Below are 20,025 nucleotides of genomic sequence, written 5' to 3'. Positions count from 1 at the left end.
CGATTTTTTTCCGCACTTATCCTAATTCTCAATTCTAGCATTTTCTTTAATCTCTTTATTGAAATCAAATCGTAATATATATATATTTTTTTAATTTTCAGACTAAATTTTCAGATTTAAAACCGCACAATTAGCGTGTGTGCACCGAAGCGTAGACGAGTGCCTTTTTCTTATCGTTATCTTCGGTATAAACACCGCGTCTCTCGTTTCTTCGCTCTTTTAGTTTACTTCTCGCGATAAATCATTATGCAGCCGCCACAATATGAAGAATATAAACTTCTAACATTACCTATAATACTGCGTGATTACGGTTTATCCATGGCGCCCTCTATAACAGGCCTGTTATAGAGGGCGCCATGGGTTTATCCAAATTCACAAAAGCAAACGTCTTTAAGCGACGACAAGGTTAATTAGTGTAAGTTTACATGTCAACACATGGTACAGGAGTTGTACAAAGCGTATTTACACATATTCTTTACCCAACTTTCATTCCTTATACGTCTTAAGTTTAATGAGTTTTAATACACGACTAAATGCATTCTATCTACTGCTCCACAGTCACCAATGGCGACTGAAACCCGCTTTGTTGGTTACTTTTGATTTGTTTTTGATCGATCTCAGTCGACCATTGTAGTGATAGGGGTAATTAATACTATGCAAATTCGTTTATGCCGTGCTCATGCATTATATCTGTGTGATCTCTTGTTTAAGTCATAGCGACGCCAACAGTACAGATGCTTAGTAGAAATATTCCTTGAAACAGTGCAAAATTTATTTAATGTATTTTTCAATATTTTGCCCTGTAACCTTTTCTAGCTGGACCGTACTTTATAGGTCTCGCATTTTATTGGTTCCGACCTACTGCGCATCACCACCGGTTCTCAAATACTTGTTCCAACTGTTGAATTTGTAGCGAGCACTATTGCACATTCGCCGCACCTCTACTGCGCGGGCGCACCGTTTTGAAACAAATATAATCCCCAACCGGTCCAAATTTATTACGACCCACCTTTGAAAGGGATCCAGACACGACGTTTACACTTTGAAACTTTATTTTTCAATTTAAATTTAGCAGAACTAAATTGAGCATGTTATTTATTGACTAGAATAAGCACTACTTACGAACTTAAAAACTAACAAACAAAAATATCACTACACCTGTAACAAATTGTTATAGGACTAGTTTTAAGCCCCAGTCTTGGTGTTGCTGATTAAGCACGAAGAAACTGAAAGTAATTTCTTTATAAATGTGATAAAAAATAATTGTATGCAGCTCTCTCCATGTATACATAATTTCTGTATTAATAAAAATTTAAATTATTTAATAAATAGCCCATTACAATCACTTGTTAAAATGGTTTAACATAACATAATTTTAAACGAATGAGACCATGTGATATTAAAAATTGTGCAAATTGTCTACAAAACACATGGTGGTATTACTAATTATTTGACAGGTAAGTTTAAATGGCTTGTGTATATAAGGATGCTGGATACAAAAGGCAAGGTAAAACAAATCAAAAGTTTTGGGGTCAGCACAGATCTGTTGATTGTATTCATTAGAGAATGTTTTGGGTGATTGCTCAGTCATGCTGAATGCTATCATCTGTCTCGGAATCATATTCATACATTACCTTATAAAGATAACTTAATCTCATCTCATCACTCTAAACATAAATTAAAACGTAGTGGTAAAATTTAGCAGAGTATTTTAACACACAACTTACTGTTAACAGTCTGTTTAGTTTTCTTGGGTCCTTTTTCTTTACTGAATGTAAAAGATCATCATACGTATGAAAATTGAATGTCCTCACAAGTTCTCGACAGAACTCAATACCTCGAACAGAATTTCCTGCAAAAACATTTCATTACTTTCTTGTTAGTACAGATAGTTTAATATTAAAGTAATATTTTCTTCTACTTGGCTTCAATAACAGAAGATGCACCATGCTGTAAAATAGAAACCTGGTATAAAAAAAACAAGAATAATAAAATATTGTACATAGAACAACTTAAAAATATGATGCACTATATAAGTTTATTGTAATAAACAGATTAGAAAATCATGCATTAACAACAATTTATTTGTTATCAATACACTGTACCTTTATCATCCAGTAGCGGGCTTCTACACATAAATCCCATTACATTTGGAATAACAACAAGTAACCCCCCTGCTACACCAGATTTTGCTGGTAAGCCAACCTATAAATACGATCTTATAATTAAAAATAATAAACAAATTTAAATTTAACTTCGGAATCTGTACTGTTATGAATCATATAGGATATATTAAAACTATTAACTAACAGCTTTTGTTAAACAAAACTTAGCATATATGGTAACCACACTAATTGACATTTATTTCAGTATCTTTGCATACAGGAAATTTCATCTGTATGAATATTATTTCATTTTAAATAAACAGTTGGTGAGTTTCCTACCTGAAATGCAAACTTTCCAGAATAGTCGTACATTCCACAAGAATGCATTAATGACAGTGTGTTACGAACGGATGCTGGTTGTAACAATCGATCTTTGTTTTGCAACAAAGGACTAACACCTCCATTCGCTAGGGTTGAAGCAGCAACGGCAGCACTTTGACAAGTAGTTGTTACAGCACAAAGTTGAAGATAGAAGTCAAGTGTTGTACGAAGTGAAGTATTCACAGGGAAACACTGAAATAATAATAGAATAGCCTGATTGAAGTTACAAAACCTATATTTTACATTCCACAACTGAATATTACAAATGTTTTACATTTTTCTCCATCAAGTAGTAGGCAATTGAAAAATTTTGAAATGAAGTTTGCTTCTCAGATAAAAACACAGTGTTGTCAAATGAGACATGTTCATCGGCGCACATATCTCGTAAATACTTTTGAACCTAAAATAATTGGATATTGAAATAATAGATAATGTTTGTAGCTTATCGAATTAAAAAAAAAAACTTTATTAAGTCTGAAACGTTTACAAGCAATCAAGCCTACTCACATATTCAAATCTTTCTGATAGCAGCTGATCTGGTTTAATAAGGGAACATACAACAATAGCTCCAGAATTTATTAAAGGATTATGTGGCTTGTCTGTAATGTATTATTTGGTAAATGATGTGTGTAAAATTAAGACAACACAGTATTATACATTATAATTTATTTTCTATGTGATTCAGGAAACTTATTAATTTAATATCTTTTATATGCCCAGAAGAACCAAATTTATATGACAGGATTGTCCATTAGGTTTGTGACAAAAGAAAAATAAATTACAATCATTTTTTTAGATTAGTGACTGTGGTTTCTCATATATTTGTAGTATAAGAAACAACGTAAGTAAAGAACCGACCTTAGGAAAACCCTACTTGATATTTTTGACATTTGTACATATTTAGTAGATAAAATATCTTTAAAATACTCAATAAAGTACCTTCAGTATTCAAGTTTAGTGCATTAAAATAAAGTCCACTAGGTTCCTGCCCCATGTAACGATGAATCATTTCAGAACTGTAATCAGAGACTGCGATTGCATAAACAAAGGGCTTCACACAAGATTGTAAACAAAATGATTCATTTGCATCACCAATTGAAAACCTGAAAAAAACTAGACTGCTACGAAAGATCTAATAATCATTGTATGCAGTATTGCTACTTGCTGCTTTAGAAAATTATAGCATAGAGAAGTCTTAACTTGCGTCCATCTAAATTCATTTGCAAAAAAAATTTGAAATTCTTTGAACTGCAACATAGTTTTTAGGCATCATCATTTTTATCAAGTAGGCGTACACCGCGTACTGATAAGAATTATAATTAATATTACATAACAATGCAGATTAAATAATTAAAATGTATCCGATATTTCAACTTGCATATTATGCGGTAACTGTATAAAGAATAGATACAGTAACTGTATATCTAAACTAACCTGAACACAACACACTGAAAAAAGGAGAAATATCTTGGAGAATTTCCCGAAATATGGTCATTTTAAATTATATAAGTAGGAAATATTACTAATTCTTATTTAAAATAATTGGTTTTACCTTTGTCCATCCACAGAGCAAATAGACAATCCCCAAGACTCCGGGTCGGCTTTCGCAAGTTGAGGAATATAATCGGCCACCTGAACAAAATTGAAATTAAAATACAACAAGAGGGCATATCTCTTAGGAATAAGCTAAATTAGCATAATTTTAATTATCATCTACTACAATGGTCAAAAACAAACTAGATGTAACCAAAAAGTGGCTTTCGGTCGCCATTTGTGAGCATGTCGCTTTTGTAAATAACTTTTATTAAAAATTTTTAAAATGAATTCTACATTTTTACAAAACGTGTGGTCTTAGGACTTAGGTAGTCTTTGACTGCAATCCACATTTCTGAATCCTTTTGTTTAGCAACACTTTTGACTGAGTGAACCTCAGCTTTCACGACTTGGCAAAATTCCTAATACTCATACAACTAAATTTGCCAGCTTTCTAGGATTTACATTAAATATTATAAATAAATATATTTACCTTTCCATGTTGACTTTTTTTAGCTGTTTCAAAACAATCAGCAATTATCTCTGTGAACTTTTTAAAGTTTGGAATAACACAACCTTTTGAAAACACTTTGCAGAATAACTTTAAAGTTACTTCGTCTTTTAGAAAACTAAAAATAGCAATGTAAGTATGTCAATGTCAGTATAGTATGTATAAAACTGTTAAACATTGGTTTATAATATTATATTATCTTATGTAATTGTAAGCTTCTGTATGCATAGTAGTTTAAAATAGCATAACCGAAATTTACCTTTAAAGAATCACTTATTGGTTAAAACAAACATTTAATTCTATTTGATAAACAAATTAAATTATAAATAAGGCAAGGGTAGCATGTACTATTAGTAAAAAACAAGAATAAATGTTGAATAAAAAAGGATCTACATTAACGTTCCCAATAAACTGCTGGGACATATGCAATCTCTATAAACAGTGGTAAGCTTTGTCACACTAACTGTAGAAAAGTGTCAGCAGTGATACTTGTGTTAATTGTCTCATTCTCATGATGAAGATTATTTGATTGCCAATCTTGAATGTTTTGGTGAAGCTGTTTTAATCTTGGATCATTCCACAATATTCCATTGCCATTTAATTTCTAAAAAAATGTTATAGCAAAGTATTAACATAATTTTAAACTCTGCAAAATCTTTTATTTCTGATTTCCCAGCCAGTTATTTATACCATACATTATATTTGTCACCGAATACAAATGAATGCAATGTACCATATTTGCAACGCAGGGAAAAGTTTCTGTAATTACATTAGTAAAACTGGGTCCACAAGTTAACTGTAAACATATTGTGTTTGCATCCATGGTAGAAACATGTTTCATACATAGACTTGAAATTATTGGTTCTTAACCACTAGGGAATTCCCCTTTATTGTGGAATGACAGCTGTTGTATGTAGATTACCAAAGCCTTACAAATACCAATGATGGTGATTATGTCTGCCTTGACTTATTACTAGGAATGAGCTGTTTTAATCATTTAATATTTACCTATAAAAAACTTTAAAAAAGATTGTTGGAAAACAAAAATCAAGTAAAGTTGTATTGCCAGTGCTTTTATAAACAATATTGATTGAATGTAACCGCAGAGAGTTGTTTTATGACAGGTCTTAAGTTTTATAGACCTCGTGCCTGCTAAAGAATTACCATGTATGGAACTTTGTGGGGGATTTTCTTTTAAAGGTATATATGTATGGGCTTTGTCTGATAATTCAAGCAAAACATAAGGGATCTCTTGGTCCGGGCAATTGCGAAAAAGTTATGACACATATAACTGCATAGTAACAGGGGTAATGGGGAAATAGAACCGCTTACTAAAATTGTATGCATATGCATCTTAATTATAAACCTAAATAGTACATACACCTCTTTTAAGTGGCGTAATGCAAGAGTTTTCTTTCCATTGCTTAGGATTTGGTAAATTAATGAGCTTGCTTCTGCTGCAGCAGCTGTTCCAGTGATGTGGTTGCGTTGAGAGTTAACTACCGATTGCCTGGATAGAAATTTTTATATATTTGTATATTAGTTGTTACTCTGAATAGGTTAAACAAAAATTATATAGCAATGTTAATAAAACAAGACAGTTCCAGTTAAAAGCCCCCTATATTACCACTAACATATTACCCAATGTGTAACGTCAGATCATTTTACAAGTTCCCAACATACATACAGAACTGTAGTCTTAATTGTTTAACAAAATAAAATACACTTACTGAACATAACTAAAAACACGAGCATGTTTAAACGGCAAATACTGAGAAGCGTACATGCCCTTGAGTTTGAGGTACTCTTGATTAAATAGCACACAGATGTTTGTCTTTCTCAACCACATGCCGGCTTGCGCAACAAAACGACAATCCTAATCAATAAATACTAAATTTCATTAACATTTCTGTTTGTATAGCTGTAAGGAAATGCTACCAGCATGTAAGTACACACAACAACACACTTGATACCGTGATTAATAAAGAAAAGAAAAGTACAAACGTAAAACCAATCTGGCTTTAATCTCTTTGCGTACAACGTATAAGCAGTACTGAATTACGAAAACTCGTCATAGGGCATCTGTCTTCAATGTTTACATTGCTTGAAAAAAAAAACACGTTTTAAAAAATATGACGTACTTCCGGTTTTGCATATTTTTAAAATAACATTTAGGGCCGTTTTTTATAATGCACCGACAAAATTTCGTTTGTTTTATAATAATGGGAAAATTACCATTAATTTTTTTAAAGGTTTTTTAAAATATGAAACCATAGATACTCTAAGATGAAACAACCATCTGAATGATTGGTGACGCGAAAGAATCCCCTTTTTCCGTGAATCAGAATGACGTCAAAAAAAGAAACTAATAATAATTGTAAGTTTTGGTAATCTGTATTAATTCATAACTTGATTGGTACACACTCTTAATGTATCGATGGTCGGCCTAAATATTCTTCCAGCATTATATACAATTGTTTTAAAAAAACAGATTATTTCATCAAGGGCATCGGAGGTTACGCACTTGCTGTGGTGGTGGTAGTAATCATTATAATCACGTTAATATATGAGCGTTCTGTTGGTAAGTGCGTCCTATCTGCAGTTTGAACTTTGATCATACGGTTTTACAGGTTTGTTTGTGTGTCCAGTTCTAAGAGGTGAAAAAAACGTGAGTATATGTGCTCTAGGACAGGTACCGTTGTCGTAATGTAATATATTCGTTCCGATTGATATATTTGTACAAGACGCTATTGCGCATGCGTAGTAGATCGAAACAAATACAATACAAGGTATAATAAATATGTTATACCGACTAAAACAGTCCGGAGAAAAATATTACTTTATTTAACTTTCTTTTTTGAATTTTTTTCCATCAGAATAACATACCAGTGACGTACATAGATGTATAGTAGGGTGGGGAAGATGGGACACTTTGTCAGACGAGACTCTTTTTTAATTTTCTTTTTACGGACCCCCATTTAATGATAATCAGGAAGGTTACAGAATTTTCCGACAGTATTACCACGACTTTTTAAAACACCCGTCAAAGCTGATTATACTGTTTTTAAATATTAAAAAAATATATAAAATAGATACAGCATACTTTGAACAGGTAAAAAAATGCGAAATAGTAAGGTGCTATTTTTAATGCTCGTTAAATCATAGTAAAGCCAATGATTATTTTTTAGTTTGCGTGTGCGAACGATTAAACTAGTTTCATAGCTTCATAAAACAACCTTGTACATTTCGTACAGTTTGATTTTGTCTCATAAACTAGTTTTAGTTTTGTAAAAAAAACACTGAGATAAAAGCATAAAGAAAATAGGCAGGGGTCAATATGACTTTAATTTGAGATAAAAACAACAAAAAAATATCGGTTTAACGTTATATATGTGAAGTTTACATGGCAAAGAAACTAGCACAGCCTGTTAAACTCGGTAGGTTAACTACAAGTTGTAGAATACTGCTAATGTAAATATATATTAATTTAGAGTCCCATCTTCCCCCACATTGTAGTTTTGTATGTTTTCATTGCCAAACTTTGAAAGATTTGCTTTTAATTTAGTAATTTATACCTCAGAGGATTTTCAACTATAAGATACTGATATAAAGAGACAATATTTTGAAAATATATTCGAAATTTGGTCATTTGCACTTGGTGTTAATTTATAAGAAGGGGCTTGTGCCAAAAATTTCACCTGTTGTGCGGACCGCTAAATAACGCCCCGTGTGTTTTATTATATTTTATTAAATTGGTGTCAATTAATAAAGGAATGATATAGTACTAATTCGTGGTATTAACCAAAAACCGTCATCTATTTTGATTTCGGAAATATTTGGCAATATGTGCTAAGTCTCCTATCTTCCCCCATTCTATTATATTAATAGTTTATATTTTTTCGAATTATTAAAATTTTATTTAGAATCGATACCGCTGGGGTCTAATTAGTACGATGGCCAAATTTTATGTTAGTAGCACGAGTAGAAGGTATTTCGAAAGTTGCCGCTATAATTTTTGTATTCTAGGATCACCTTGGTCCACCAACACCTGTTAATGATAAGTGAATTAAACTAGCATAAAATAAGCCCTAACACCAAGCACGGTCTATTACTATAAGAGAGTAGGTCATATCGTGTTCTAACCAAGAACAACCTTATCTTGATTTAGTCTGTTGCATCTGACCCGATTGCACTTGATCTCATCGGCGGCAATGACTTACCGGTAGTACCGCCCACAACAACAACAACAACAACAAAAACAACAACAAAAACAACAAAAACAACAATTTCACATTCTCAACCAATAATAACAAATTTAATTGAAAGTTCAACAAAACTGCCAGAAGATACTTATAGTGATAAATATATCACAAAAGCACCTCCCAGAAATGCAACATTACTGCTAATCATTCTGCTGCGATTACATTTTGTAAGTTTAGCTTATTGCTTGCATATTTATAGATTTTATCTAAGCGACTTACAGGCAGGGCTTGTGTGGCATCACCTTCTTGTGCATATATTTTGTTGTTTTTTTAATTTAAGCGCATATTTATGTTTAACAGTTTAAATGTACTTTATAGCCAGCAATAGCCCACATCCATATATCAATGCAAGTGCACATTACTGGGCTATTAGCTGATGCGTCATTTCTGACGGCGTAAAAAAGTAATTACCATTCCAGCCTATGCTCATTTGATCATGTCCGCTCCAAACCCAACCATACTGCCTGGCGCCGTGACACAATAGTTATGTTAAAGTCATTTAATAATCAAAGTTAACAAGGATTTAAATCTGTCCCATTTTACCCCGCTTGTTTTCTAATCGCTAAAAATTACATCTGCTATGCGATTCGACTGTTGTGTGTTTTAATACATATTTGTAAATTTAAAGTGTTGTTAATTAATAAAGCCATGATAGTACAAATGCATGGTATTACCCAAAACTATAGATGTAAGTGTTTTTGTAGAATAACAGTCTTCCTTACGTATCGAAAACTGACCCAAAAGGAATAAATTTTATGAAAACAACCATTATTCTACGCAATACGGTAAGTAATGAAGGTTAAAGAAAACATGGGTTAAAAACTTATCGATAAGTAACCTTAAAATCAAAATTCAATTCGATTAGTTTCAAATTTTCTTGCACAAGTCGGATTTACTGGTATACAACACATCTCAGTGCGTTTGACTTTCTATGATTCTGACAATTGGATAAACTCGGTAAGAGTTGGTGTAAAATATACATGCTGAACCCTATTTGACTAAACATTTATACCGAATTTTACCCTTTGCCAGGTGATGGTTCTAGTTTACGCAGATTGGATACCAAATATGAGAATCCTTCAGCATTACAATATTGGTCACGGTAGTGGATCAAACTATGGTTTTAATTTTTTTCCTGATTGTGAAACAAACATGCTGTCGTATTACTTCCTGAAAATGACAAATTATAAGGGATACCTGAGCACAATTAAATGTAAGTTCACGTCAACATGTCCAAGCTACAGTCTTCATACAGTCGATCTTGCTGGATTAGTGGGAATGTGTGTGCGGTAACGTAGGAAATGAAAAATTATTCATTGCCAGTTTTATCTTTTTACGTCAAACAGTTGTTTTGCATGGGCACTTAGTGGCTATATTAGTGTCGAACAGCTGCTGGCTACCAGGCTACGTGTGCAGGCATGTATCGTAGAGGGTTGAGGAAGACTTGGGCAAAGACCGTATTATAAAACCACCTTTTGCATGTACCCATTACAACATTTTTCAATGGCTAAAAAGCATAATGTAGTAGGGTTGGGGAAGATGGGGCACCTTTTAATTCCATTTTAATCCCATTTGGTAGTGAAAAAAGAATATTCAAAGAACTAAAAAACGTATCTTCACGACCGTATAATACTGTTGCTAATTGTTTAAAACACGATCAGAATATTTCGTGTTAAAGGTATCACGTCTTTCCTCACCATACTATATAGTAATATATATGGTCATTATGAATGCACACTAAATCATATTAAAATTGCCAGTGTTTTAAGTATGCAAGTTTTTTAAGTTTGCGAGTGAGGATAGGCCGGGTTTATAATTCTTGTTTACCATTGTTAACTAGGGCGAGAAATTACAAAGGTGTCCCATCTTGGGTAATTTTTCTTTAGATCATATAGTTGTGCAATATTGCTCGTGTGCTTTTACAGACCCTGGAGATCTGTTGAGCTTGCGCTGGACAACCAAAACTACGAACGACTTGATTGAAAACTTGCACCCATATCTCAAGCTGTGTGTAAATTCACAGAAGTTCCAACTGTGGAAACCGTTTGACTGTTTGCGCTATTATACTTCTGCATGGTACTGGATTTGCGATGGAGTAAACAGGACATATGAACTACATCGTTGAACAAAAGAAATTATTATTTGAGATGGAATTACTTTAAACAAACATTTGAAATATCTGAATACACGAAGCGCATGTTTAAATATACTAACTTTTTCATATTTGCAGAAAGCTATATTACATAATGTTTATTACATGAATAATGGTACATACAACATTTATCGCCATACAATAAATGGTAGCAGTGACCTACTTGTAGAAAGCATGCAAGACCTCTGGATCACACATGAAAATTCTGTAACAATTTGCAAACAAGGAATCTAGTAAAATAAACATATTTGCCGTTTAGTGAAGCTGAATCGCCCATGAAGCTAAAGTGTTCTAAAAGTGGCACCAAGTTATTTACACTGCTTTCAATTTTAAATGGAATCCAAACGCAAAATACCTGAAAATACAGACAAAGGACATATTGAACTGTGCGAACAACTTCCTCTATATTGTTGATATAGAATTAACATACAAATTCTAAAATATTTTTCAAGACCTTTGTGGGATTTACATAATACAATATGCAGTGTGTAAAAGCTTCATAAGGAGCGGGTAACGATTAAACATTATGATGATGATATAAGTGTACCAAATTAATTTTGAGCGAGCAACTTATACATTTCTACCAATGAATCATGTTGTTTGTAGAAGAATCTGTTACCAAAGGAAAGTTAATATACAAGAAAACTCTACAGGAGGGATGTATTTACACTTGAATACATATTTGGTCGGAGGAACTAATTTTAAAATTAACAGAATGATATTCCAGCACTTGTTTATAGATGGTGACTGAATAAAGAGCAACTACATTAAGTTTGGAAACCAATAAGCGCCAACTTAGCATTTAAGCAAACTTGGTCAAATATAAATTAACTTAAATAAAGTTTGCATTACTTTAAAACAATCTGTGAAATAAAAACGCCACTTTTATGCAAACTATCGAACAACAGGTCAACAAAAAAAGGACGAATGTCCAGAATAGTGCAGTATGGTTAAGCAAACTACCAATCTAGTATGGTTTCAAAATAGGGGTGGTTGTACATTGGCAACATAAGTATAACACTTCCTCATAATGCTAGTGGAAAGCCTTCTTAAATAAACCAAAGTAAGGAAATGCAAATCTACTTTTTCGTTCAAATATATGTACAGGATTAAAATGCTCCAGTTACCATTAAGAACAACCACCCCTGTATGTTTGGTATATTATTTTAAATAAGCAGACACAACAGCCCACATAAGTTCGTTATTGTTACTGTGTGTTGATTGATCTTCCACATCTATTTCCAGCAGATGACGAACACGTCTCATCGCAACATCATAATCTTCATCAGAAAGTGGTTGGAAGGCATTTTCAAGAACATCGCTGGCATGTGCAAGATAAATGAGGGCAAGTGTACGTCTGTCCATTTTTGAAATATCATTGGGCCATTTCGAAAGCACAGCTTCTTGGATTCGTTTGATTAATCTTGTCTTCACTGTGTCGTCACACACTGGGTGGGTTGTGAGGTCAAAGAGAAGAAAGTTTTGCTTTCCTGTTGAGAGGACACCTTTCTCAACAAGATTCTTAGCAATCCTTTCACGTACGTTCCGCAACTGAAAATGTAATTTCAGTGGATTCCATGTTTCACCTGATAATAGGTCAATCCAACCCTAAAAGTGGTGTATAAATGGTTGTTATTAGTAAGTAAACAGTAATGTATATTTGTATAGTGTAAACAGACTACCAAGAAAATTATGAGTCAAAAATAAAATACTCTGTAGTTAAAACATTCAACCACAGCAAAAACACCATCTTTTTCGGTCTAAAATGTACGCGTGTGAGCTCGGTTTCGTACAGCAAAACATTGTTGAGGTTCAGGACGTTTAGCACAGGCAATCCAAATGAGGTTATTCAAACAATTTGCCAGAAAATGTGGTTCTTTAAAAAAGCAAACACCGTAAGAAAATGGATTTTATGCATCCCTAGGTTTTAGAATATTTTTGTTTATAAATAAAAATTTTGCCTATGTATTTATAGGCCTTATACAATTTATGGTGATGCATTGAATCACATACTTGCACGCCTTCTTCAGCTCCACTTCTACGAATGTGATTGAGTGCTTCATCTAATATAACATCACCAGTTGGAGCATCGTTCTTAGAACGAATCTAAAAAATAAAAATAACAAATTCTTACTTTTTACAAAATAAAGTTCAAATACAAAAGCACAAAAGAAATATATTCTACTCAATTTCTTACATTTTATTTTAGATAGACAGTCGTGATGCTGATATGGATGCACATTACAGAAGAGTTTCAAATGTAGAATATCGAATCTTTTTTTATTTATAGGGAAAAATAATTTACCACATAAATCAGTTTATTGACCCTTCAATAGTAGCCATGTTGGATCATGAGCTATAAATTGTACCATTGGGTAATTTTTGCGTTATGATCATTGGTGGCAGAATTTTTTGCATTTGGCGTTTTCGCACCATACAATATGCAAAACATACAAGATTTCGTCATTTTTAAGGGAATAAAGAGCTTCAATCCTCACAGAATGATAGTGTGAAAACGCCAAAACCGTAACTATGTATGAAGTCGAACGTATCAACTTTTAAAAAGACATTGCAAAACGTTTTTTTTCAAAAGTTCCACAAACACAAGAATATTATTTTTTAAATCATTACTTTCTAAATTTGTAAATATATAATTCAAGAAATGACATATGATGACAACATTAAACAGAATACCAAATTTTGTCATTAGGTTCAAGTTCAAAACGATTTAAATCTCTTGATTAGAAATTCTGTAATGTGCATCCTTAATGATATGTACCCATTCATTAGAGCTATTCTCTCTTGTCTTGCAAAATATTGATCCACATTTTAATTTTTTCTACTAAATAATTGAATCAAAAAAAAAACAGCCTTAAAGAAGTAATAGGTATAAAAATCAAGGACAAGGATAAAATCATCCAAAGCATTTTGAAACATTACCTTTCTCACTAAAAGTGATTTTCTCCTTGCTTGTTGTTTCTCCAGTTGTATTCTTCCTCTTAAAGCAAGTTCAACCAAGATACAACCTCGAAGACCTGATGATATACAATCATTCCAAAATGAGGTGTAACCCTCCCTATCCTTTAATCCAAGGAGCAATATCTCCTCTAGCAAAGTAAGGCGCATATCTTTATCAGATTCCATGTTTCTGAAAATTATGACATAGACTCATTATTTGAACAAAAAGGTAAACAAGATAGCAAAAGGGCAAACTAACGAAACATAAAATATTGTATATCAAGATGAACAGTAAAAAATCTGAAAAAAAAAGATCTGAAAAAATTACATGAAGTGGAGTTTTCAGTTTCTAAACTATCTATTTTTTAAAGATTTTATTCAATCAATGTTTATTATAAGGAGGAAGTTAATTAAATAGGATTTGGTATAACTTGTTAAAGCACTGTTAACCACTATGTACCAATAAGTGCCTGTAGCTGAATTAAACCTGGCTTTGGCTAAATTTAATATAAATGGTATTTGAAACTTCATATTGAAAACATTAGCTTGAACATATAATGTATCATATTAAAACTCTTTTAAAAAAACTAAATAAACCTACTTTTCACAATCGCTGTTATTATCATCATCATCACTTTGTGCTTGTCGTTTTGAATTAGCAGCAGCAGCCATGGTTGCCTCCGTTCTCCTCTTTACCAGGCCTGAAGTATTCTCAGTATACAAAGACATTCTTACTAATCTTGTCACAGAATACTAATCTTTTATGTTTTTCTTTAATCTACTATTTGAAAGACCTATGTAGGAAAAAATCATTTAAAGTTATAACACAGATGTTCATACACCTCGTGCCAGCTTACGAGTTACCATGTATGTTACTTTGTAGGTGATTGTTTTTTGATACTTTAATTTTTTATGTGTGGCTGTTAATTTGGACAACCCATTAATGACCACTGGGTTGGAGCAATTGCCGTTAAGTGTCTTGCCCATGGACACTTACGCCAAAATTTGGTAGCAGCGACGAGGCCTGAACCCATTACCTCTGGGTACGAGGCAGACGCACTAACCACTTTGCCACAGCGCTGGATATGAAATAATATTGCCAACAACTTAAGAAAAATAAATGGAGGATAGGAAATTACTTCGTCACATTTAAAGAAATACTCACTGCAACAACAAATCGTGTTTTTTTTAATCTTAGGCAGTAACCAGCAACAGCAAGTATTAATTTTAGGGTATACAGTGATGAGCTATAAATTGTACCAATTTGGAAAATATATCATTTTGCATAGTTTTAAGGTAAAAGGACAACTATTCCACCTTTAATTCAATTTCTTTTTTAAGTGAAAAATAAGAAATATTCTGCTTACATATTAATTAAGGTATGGTAAATAAATTAATAAATTCAAACCAGTTTAAAAATTTTTCCGATAGAATTTTAACAAATACAGAACTCTTAATGGTAAAATATCAGTGTGCCTAACACTGTAGCGCTAATACTTAATAATAATGTCTACGCTTACAACAATTAAATAAACCATCAGGGTAAAAGTCCAAATCGTATGTTCTATGAAGCAAACACATCATTTAATTTTAATACGTTAAATGCATTCAATCATCATTATGGTAATAATTGGAGCAGCAATTGCTGTAAGTTGCAACAATCTAAGTGTCAAGTAAACCTTTTAAGGCAAATAATTACCACGTGAATTGATAAGTATTTACCTAACTTGGCATAACAACCGTAGTTATGATAAATGAATATTTCGTTATCGTTATTTGGTTTGAATTCACTCTATTCATATAATTTAGTTTTTTTGTCAAAATTACACCGGTTTCCTGCTTCACAAGAATCCTGGGAAGATTTTAATGCTCAAATTCTACCAGTGGCGAATGAGAATCTGGCATTTTAATAAAAAGGCGCTCAAACCAAGGTTCATATCAGGCGTAGGGATGCACATTACAGAATTTTGAATCCGTGAGATTCGAATCTGAAAATTACGGGATTCGGTATTCTGTTTAATGACGTCATCATACATCATCTCTTGAACTAAACTAACTAAGAGAAAACGTTCCGCAGCGTCTTTTTAAAGGTTGCTATACGTTTCGACTTGTCTTGGCTTCATACGTTTTTTCTTATAATTCCAAAAAGATTTAAATTCTAGATTCGGAATTCTAGATTCGAAATAAAGTATTTTAGGATATGCTAGAATACCTAATTATTCTGTAATGTGCATCCTCTAGTCAGGCGCTGGGCGAATATTGTAGGCTTTTTATTATAAGTTTAAATTTTATTTTAAATTTTGTTCGTTTTTTAATTTCCTGACTTTCGGGCAAAAAAACATTTGCGGGTCAATAAAAAACAATGTTTTCAATAGCTACCTAAAATAATTAAAATGAAATCAAATTACTGAAGGAAGTATAGGGTAATAATGCAAAACTTGATCATACAACCTAACGAAAAAAAAGAAGACATGTTTATAAAAGTGCAGACATACCAGCAGCATGACTGCATTCATGATATGTTTATCACAAAAGAAATTGTCAAAGTTCTTCAATGTGAATTTGTTTTCTTAAAACTCAACACTAACAATGATTATAGCTGCATATCTTCTTCGATTTCAATGCACGTCAATTTTTTAATATTAGTGTATATGAGAGGAACCTAATAGCTACTAAAATAGTAAATAAAACTTTTCACACAATGCAATACCAATGCAGTTATTATTTGTTTTGCTGAATCATCTGGTAAATTTTAACATCTGTTGAAGTGAATGTGATTCGCAAACTACTACTAAATATAAAGTAGCATTATTATCACACCTGGTGTTGTAATTAGGTAGTTTGTAATATTATAATCTATTATTAGGTCTGTCAAATGTGGAAGGAAATAAGAAACAATTCACAATGATTTATTGCATTATTGTAATACAGTGATTAGCCCTATTGATTAGTCTAGTGGATTGCTGGTTAAAACATTAAGCAAGTATATCGCTGTGTTTTGCATTAGCCAATGTTGTATGGCCAACAAATCGGAAATAAACATATTTAAACTATGCATGCTGCTTGGAAATAATTGTTCAAACTACAGACAAAAAGAGGCATCAATAAAACAGAACAGTGTTAAATAAAACATAAAATTTATTAAACCTACCTGTACAAGTGTTAAATATTATTAACAATCTTAACTGTAATTATTAATACAAAAATGGCTAAATGCTATTATTTATACTGATGACAATTATAAACAAAAGTACAAGTAAAAAGCAGACATTTCGAAAAACACTAGTTTGTAGTTAGTAACTGGCTTCTCCAGAGAGACCAGTCTTACAGCTTTACTAGCCTGAGGCAAACTTTAAAAACAGAAATTTACAAGACCAACAAATTGGCATATCTGTTTTATCTATTTCAGTATTATATGTATTGTCAATCAATTATAATTTCCAAGCATTTATATAATTTAAATGCTGTAAATATTTATAAAAAAAGAATTCTACCACAATGCTAGATTGTTTTAATTTAAAGTGCTGTAATATATCATCTGGCATATGATCTAATAATTCCAATCATATTCAATTTACCTTGCTTTGATATAAAGTGACAAAGCATGTTTTCTCTTATTTTAAAATATAATTTTTGACACAGATGCCAAACTTGTTAAGAAGTACTTATTCAGGGAATCAAAGGCGCCAATCCTGCACATAGCTTAGAATATTTAATTATTATTATGAAAATCTTAGCACACTTTTAATATAACAGGTTAACTCGTACTCGTGATGCAACTACCAAAGGTTCGGTTTGGCGAAATTATTCAACCGTATCAGTGATGTTGGCAACTGTTCAGTTTGGACTGAATCATATGTGCTGATTCAGAAAAAGACGAACATTTTTAAGACTATAAAGATATGAATTTTGATAAATCGGTTAACAAGACAAAGGTCAATGTTTCTACATTTTTATTGCCGACTCTGCTCCCGACCACCTAATAAAGTAATACTCCCTTTTCTGTTTAAATATTAACAGTTCTGCTGGCGATTTTCCATAAAGAAACATTCGCTTTTTCTATATATATATTGAAGCATCTGGACGCGATACCCAATAAAGAAACATATCTTTTTTATTAATAGTGAAATGTCTGATCCCGAACCTCTGCACATTTTTTAGCGCAAAGCAGAATGTTTCTTACGAAACAGTTAGGTATTAAAATGTTGATTATTTGCATTATATTGGGGAGTGTTAATATGTGCATTTTATGCCACATATTAGTATTTTTGTAACAATAGTGCTTATTTTCTTTATTTGCGTAACAAAGGTTACGCTGGTAACAGTCAATAAGTTTTGAGTTTTCGAATTAACTGCTAGTCCATGTTGCAAATTAAATTTTAACTAATACACGCTTATTTATTTCTGCTGTGCTTTTCTCCTGTCTGTTTACCATCCATGTATTTTAGTAATGCGCATGTTATTATGAAACAATGTTCGCCCATAATACACATTATTAACCACTTAACCAGAACATTAAGAAACAATAGGATTAATATGTATAGCTAGTATTCCACCATAAGATAGAAATAGGTTATATACTTTGATGAACAGCTCGAAGTAAATAAAGTTGAACAAATATATATTCATTAAACATATTGAAAAACTAAATTATATTAGTTTTAATACAAAATAATGACCAAAACAAAAATAGTTTTAAGTACTAGTAAGTTAAACATTTTACATTTATACAGTTAGCACTTATAAACAGTTTATACTTTATCCCAGCAGTACATTCGGAACATTCCTTTTCTATTACATAATACCAACAACTATGGTTACAAATAAACACCCGCAATCAGTTACAGACTTTTTACAGTTTATGAGTTTAACAAAGCTTTTATAGTAAAAATTCAGCCATATACAAGCAATAAAGTCAATGTTTAGCCTAAAATGTATCAAATTACATTTCCAACCACCTAAACACGTAAAAAATATTCCAACAACTTAATAAAGATAACGGTTTTAACAGTTACGGAAAAAAGTAAAACATATTTTTAGAATTCTTTAATTAACAGATGCGACTTCCCTGACAAGTCAACATTTTCTTTCCACTAGGTGGCGTTCAAATTTTGAATATTAAATTTTGGGGAGTAGAAAAAACAACAGAACAAAGTGTAGACAACAAAATGAAAGCATAACTTTAATGATTAAGCACGTATCACGATATGCAGAATTGTAACCTTTTTTATACCCGAGAATAAAGTAATCTTTAAAGTTGGCGACTTAAAACCGCGGAAAAAACGTTTGTTGGTTACTTCTGGTTTGATTTTGGTTGAGCTTCGTCGACCACGGTAGTAAATCGGTTAATTTAAACTATGTTAGTTATAATTTGTTGCAATTCGACGGTTAAAGGAATGTCACATCACCCAATCAGAGCCATAGAAATACCCAATCACAATGCTTTATTATTCAATATTACCACTGCGGATATTTATTTCATGAGACATCATATTCTCATAAAAACAGGCACTCCCCCGTTGAACACGGTTAATGAAAACCCGTTCGGCCTTTTGCCCGATACTTGGGTACCAGAAAAGGGAATATATATAGCAAGATAATATGAAATGTTTTGTCTCGGATTAACACGAAGTCAATCAACCCAGAGCCATAGAAATACCGAGTAGTCCAACCCATTGTTACGTAAATCACAAATTGAACGGCAATTTGGGTCCAAAATAACACAGTAGGTATAGGGAAAATGTATGTTTTTCGGTAAATTACAGAAAAACTTGGGCCTAAAAACAAATTTAAAGGTTGAAAAATGTAAAAAACATGTGTTATTTGTTTTCTGTGTCAAAAAAAGTCAAAAATTAGAATTAGAAGCGGTTGATTTGCGACATTTTAGTCATTTAAAGCGGTTAAATTTATACATTTTTTCTAAAAAATGTTTGGTAAGGTAAATAGAAGCTGTTTTACACCTTCCCACAATAGGAAAACACAAACAAAACTTAACAAGTTCGTTTAAACCCATTGTCAAAGTCACCACTTTTGCTCTATTTTGGACACACATAGACGGCAGTTGGACTACTCGGTGTTTATACGACTCTGAATCAACCTAACCAGCAATCTTGTTTATTCAGT

General features: G+C 32.2%; 4 protein-coding genes across 4 annotated transcripts in view; 1 reads left to right on the top strand and 3 right to left on the bottom strand.

The window, feature by feature from the left end:
* nab1/2 (NAB1/2 protein) overlaps positions 1-983 on the bottom strand; it is a 13,112-nt gene extending 12,129 nt beyond the window's left edge. The window contains exons 1-2 of the mRNA XM_018815022.2: positions 970-983; positions 749-753 (exon numbers count right to left, since the gene is read on the bottom strand). The gene's annotated coding sequence lies outside the window, so the exon portion shown is untranslated. The remainder of the gene's footprint in view (positions 1-748; positions 754-969) is intronic.
* Positions 984-1,034: 51 nt separating this feature from the next.
* LOC100182760 (glutaminase kidney isoform, mitochondrial-like) lies at positions 1,035-6,464 on the bottom strand. Its single transcript, XM_002126088.4, has 12 exons — positions 6,261-6,464; positions 5,914-6,040; positions 4,995-5,134; positions 4,513-4,648; positions 4,039-4,118; positions 3,426-3,589; positions 2,994-3,085; positions 2,761-2,886; positions 2,445-2,678; positions 2,106-2,205; positions 1,728-1,852; positions 1,035-1,667 (listed from the first exon to the last, which is right to left on the bottom strand). The coding sequence occupies exons 1-12, from the start codon at positions 6,377-6,379 to the stop codon at positions 1,584-1,586; spliced, it is 1,527 nt and encodes a 508-aa protein (XP_002126124.1). The 5' UTR covers positions 6,380-6,464; the 3' UTR covers positions 1,035-1,583.
* Positions 6,447-11,811, top strand: LOC101242041. The gene is made up of 8 exons (XM_004225478.4): positions 6,447-6,907; positions 7,022-7,111; positions 7,161-7,198; positions 8,699-8,959; positions 9,497-9,577; positions 9,658-9,749; positions 9,825-10,005; positions 10,718-11,811. The coding sequence occupies exons 1-6, from the start codon at positions 6,877-6,879 to the stop codon at positions 9,715-9,717; spliced, it is 561 nt and encodes a 186-aa protein (XP_004225526.1). The 5' UTR covers positions 6,447-6,876; the 3' UTR covers positions 9,718-9,749; positions 9,825-10,005; positions 10,718-11,811.
* Positions 11,016-14,719, bottom strand: LOC100180419 (Golgi phosphoprotein 3-like). The gene is made up of 4 exons (XM_002126433.3): positions 14,504-14,719; positions 13,885-14,092; positions 12,958-13,050; positions 11,016-12,552 (listed from the first exon to the last, which is right to left on the bottom strand). The coding sequence occupies exons 1-4, from the start codon at positions 14,629-14,631 to the stop codon at positions 12,106-12,108; spliced, it is 876 nt and encodes a 291-aa protein (XP_002126469.1). The 5' UTR covers positions 14,632-14,719; the 3' UTR covers positions 11,016-12,105.
* Positions 14,720-20,025: the final 5,306 nt, after the last annotated feature.

Source organism: Ciona intestinalis, chromosome 1, assembly GCF_000224145.3.
Source record: "Ciona intestinalis chromosome 1, KH, whole genome shotgun sequence".
Classification (NCBI taxonomy): Eukaryota; Metazoa; Chordata; class Ascidiacea; order Phlebobranchia; family Cionidae; genus Ciona; species Ciona intestinalis.
This window is presented reverse-complemented; position numbering and strand designations above follow the sequence as displayed.

Excerpts from the sequence above, each read along its gene's own strand:
- LOC100182760 (XM_002126088.4), bottom strand. The coding sequence starts at position 6,379 with ATGTGGTTGAGAAAGACAAACATCTGTGTGCTATTTAATCAAGAGTAC. Across the intron at positions 4,649-4,994 it reads ACTGCTGACACTTTTCTACA|TTTTCTAAAAGACGAAGTAA; the intron begins GTTAGTGTGACA and ends TGCTATTTTTAG. Across the intron at positions 2,206-2,444 it reads CTGGAAAGTTTGCATTTCAG|GTTGGCTTACCAGCAAAATC; the intron begins GTAGGAAACTCA and ends TCGTATTTATAG.
- LOC101242041 (XM_004225478.4), top strand. The coding sequence starts at position 6,877 with ATGACGTCAAAAAAAGAAACTAATAATAATT. Across the intron at positions 7,112-7,160 it reads AATATATGAGCGTTCTGTTG|GTTTGTTTGTGTGTCCAGTT; the intron begins GTAAGTGCGTCC and ends ACGGTTTTACAG. Across the intron at positions 7,199-8,698 it reads TTCTAAGAGGTGAAAAAAAC|TCTGTTGCATCTGACCCGAT; the intron begins GTGAGTATATGT and ends ATCTTGATTTAG.
- LOC100180419 (XM_002126433.3), bottom strand. The coding sequence starts at position 14,631 with ATGTCTTTGTATACTGAGAATACTTCAGGCCTGGTAAAGAGGAGAACG. Across the intron at positions 14,093-14,503 it reads AATAACAGCGATTGTGAAAA|AAACATGGAATCTGATAAAG; the intron begins GTAGGTTTATTT and ends CATAATTTTCAG. Across the intron at positions 13,051-13,884 it reads AATCACTTTTAGTGAGAAAG|ATTCGTTCTAAGAACGATGC; the intron begins GTAATGTTTCAA and ends TTTATTTTTTAG.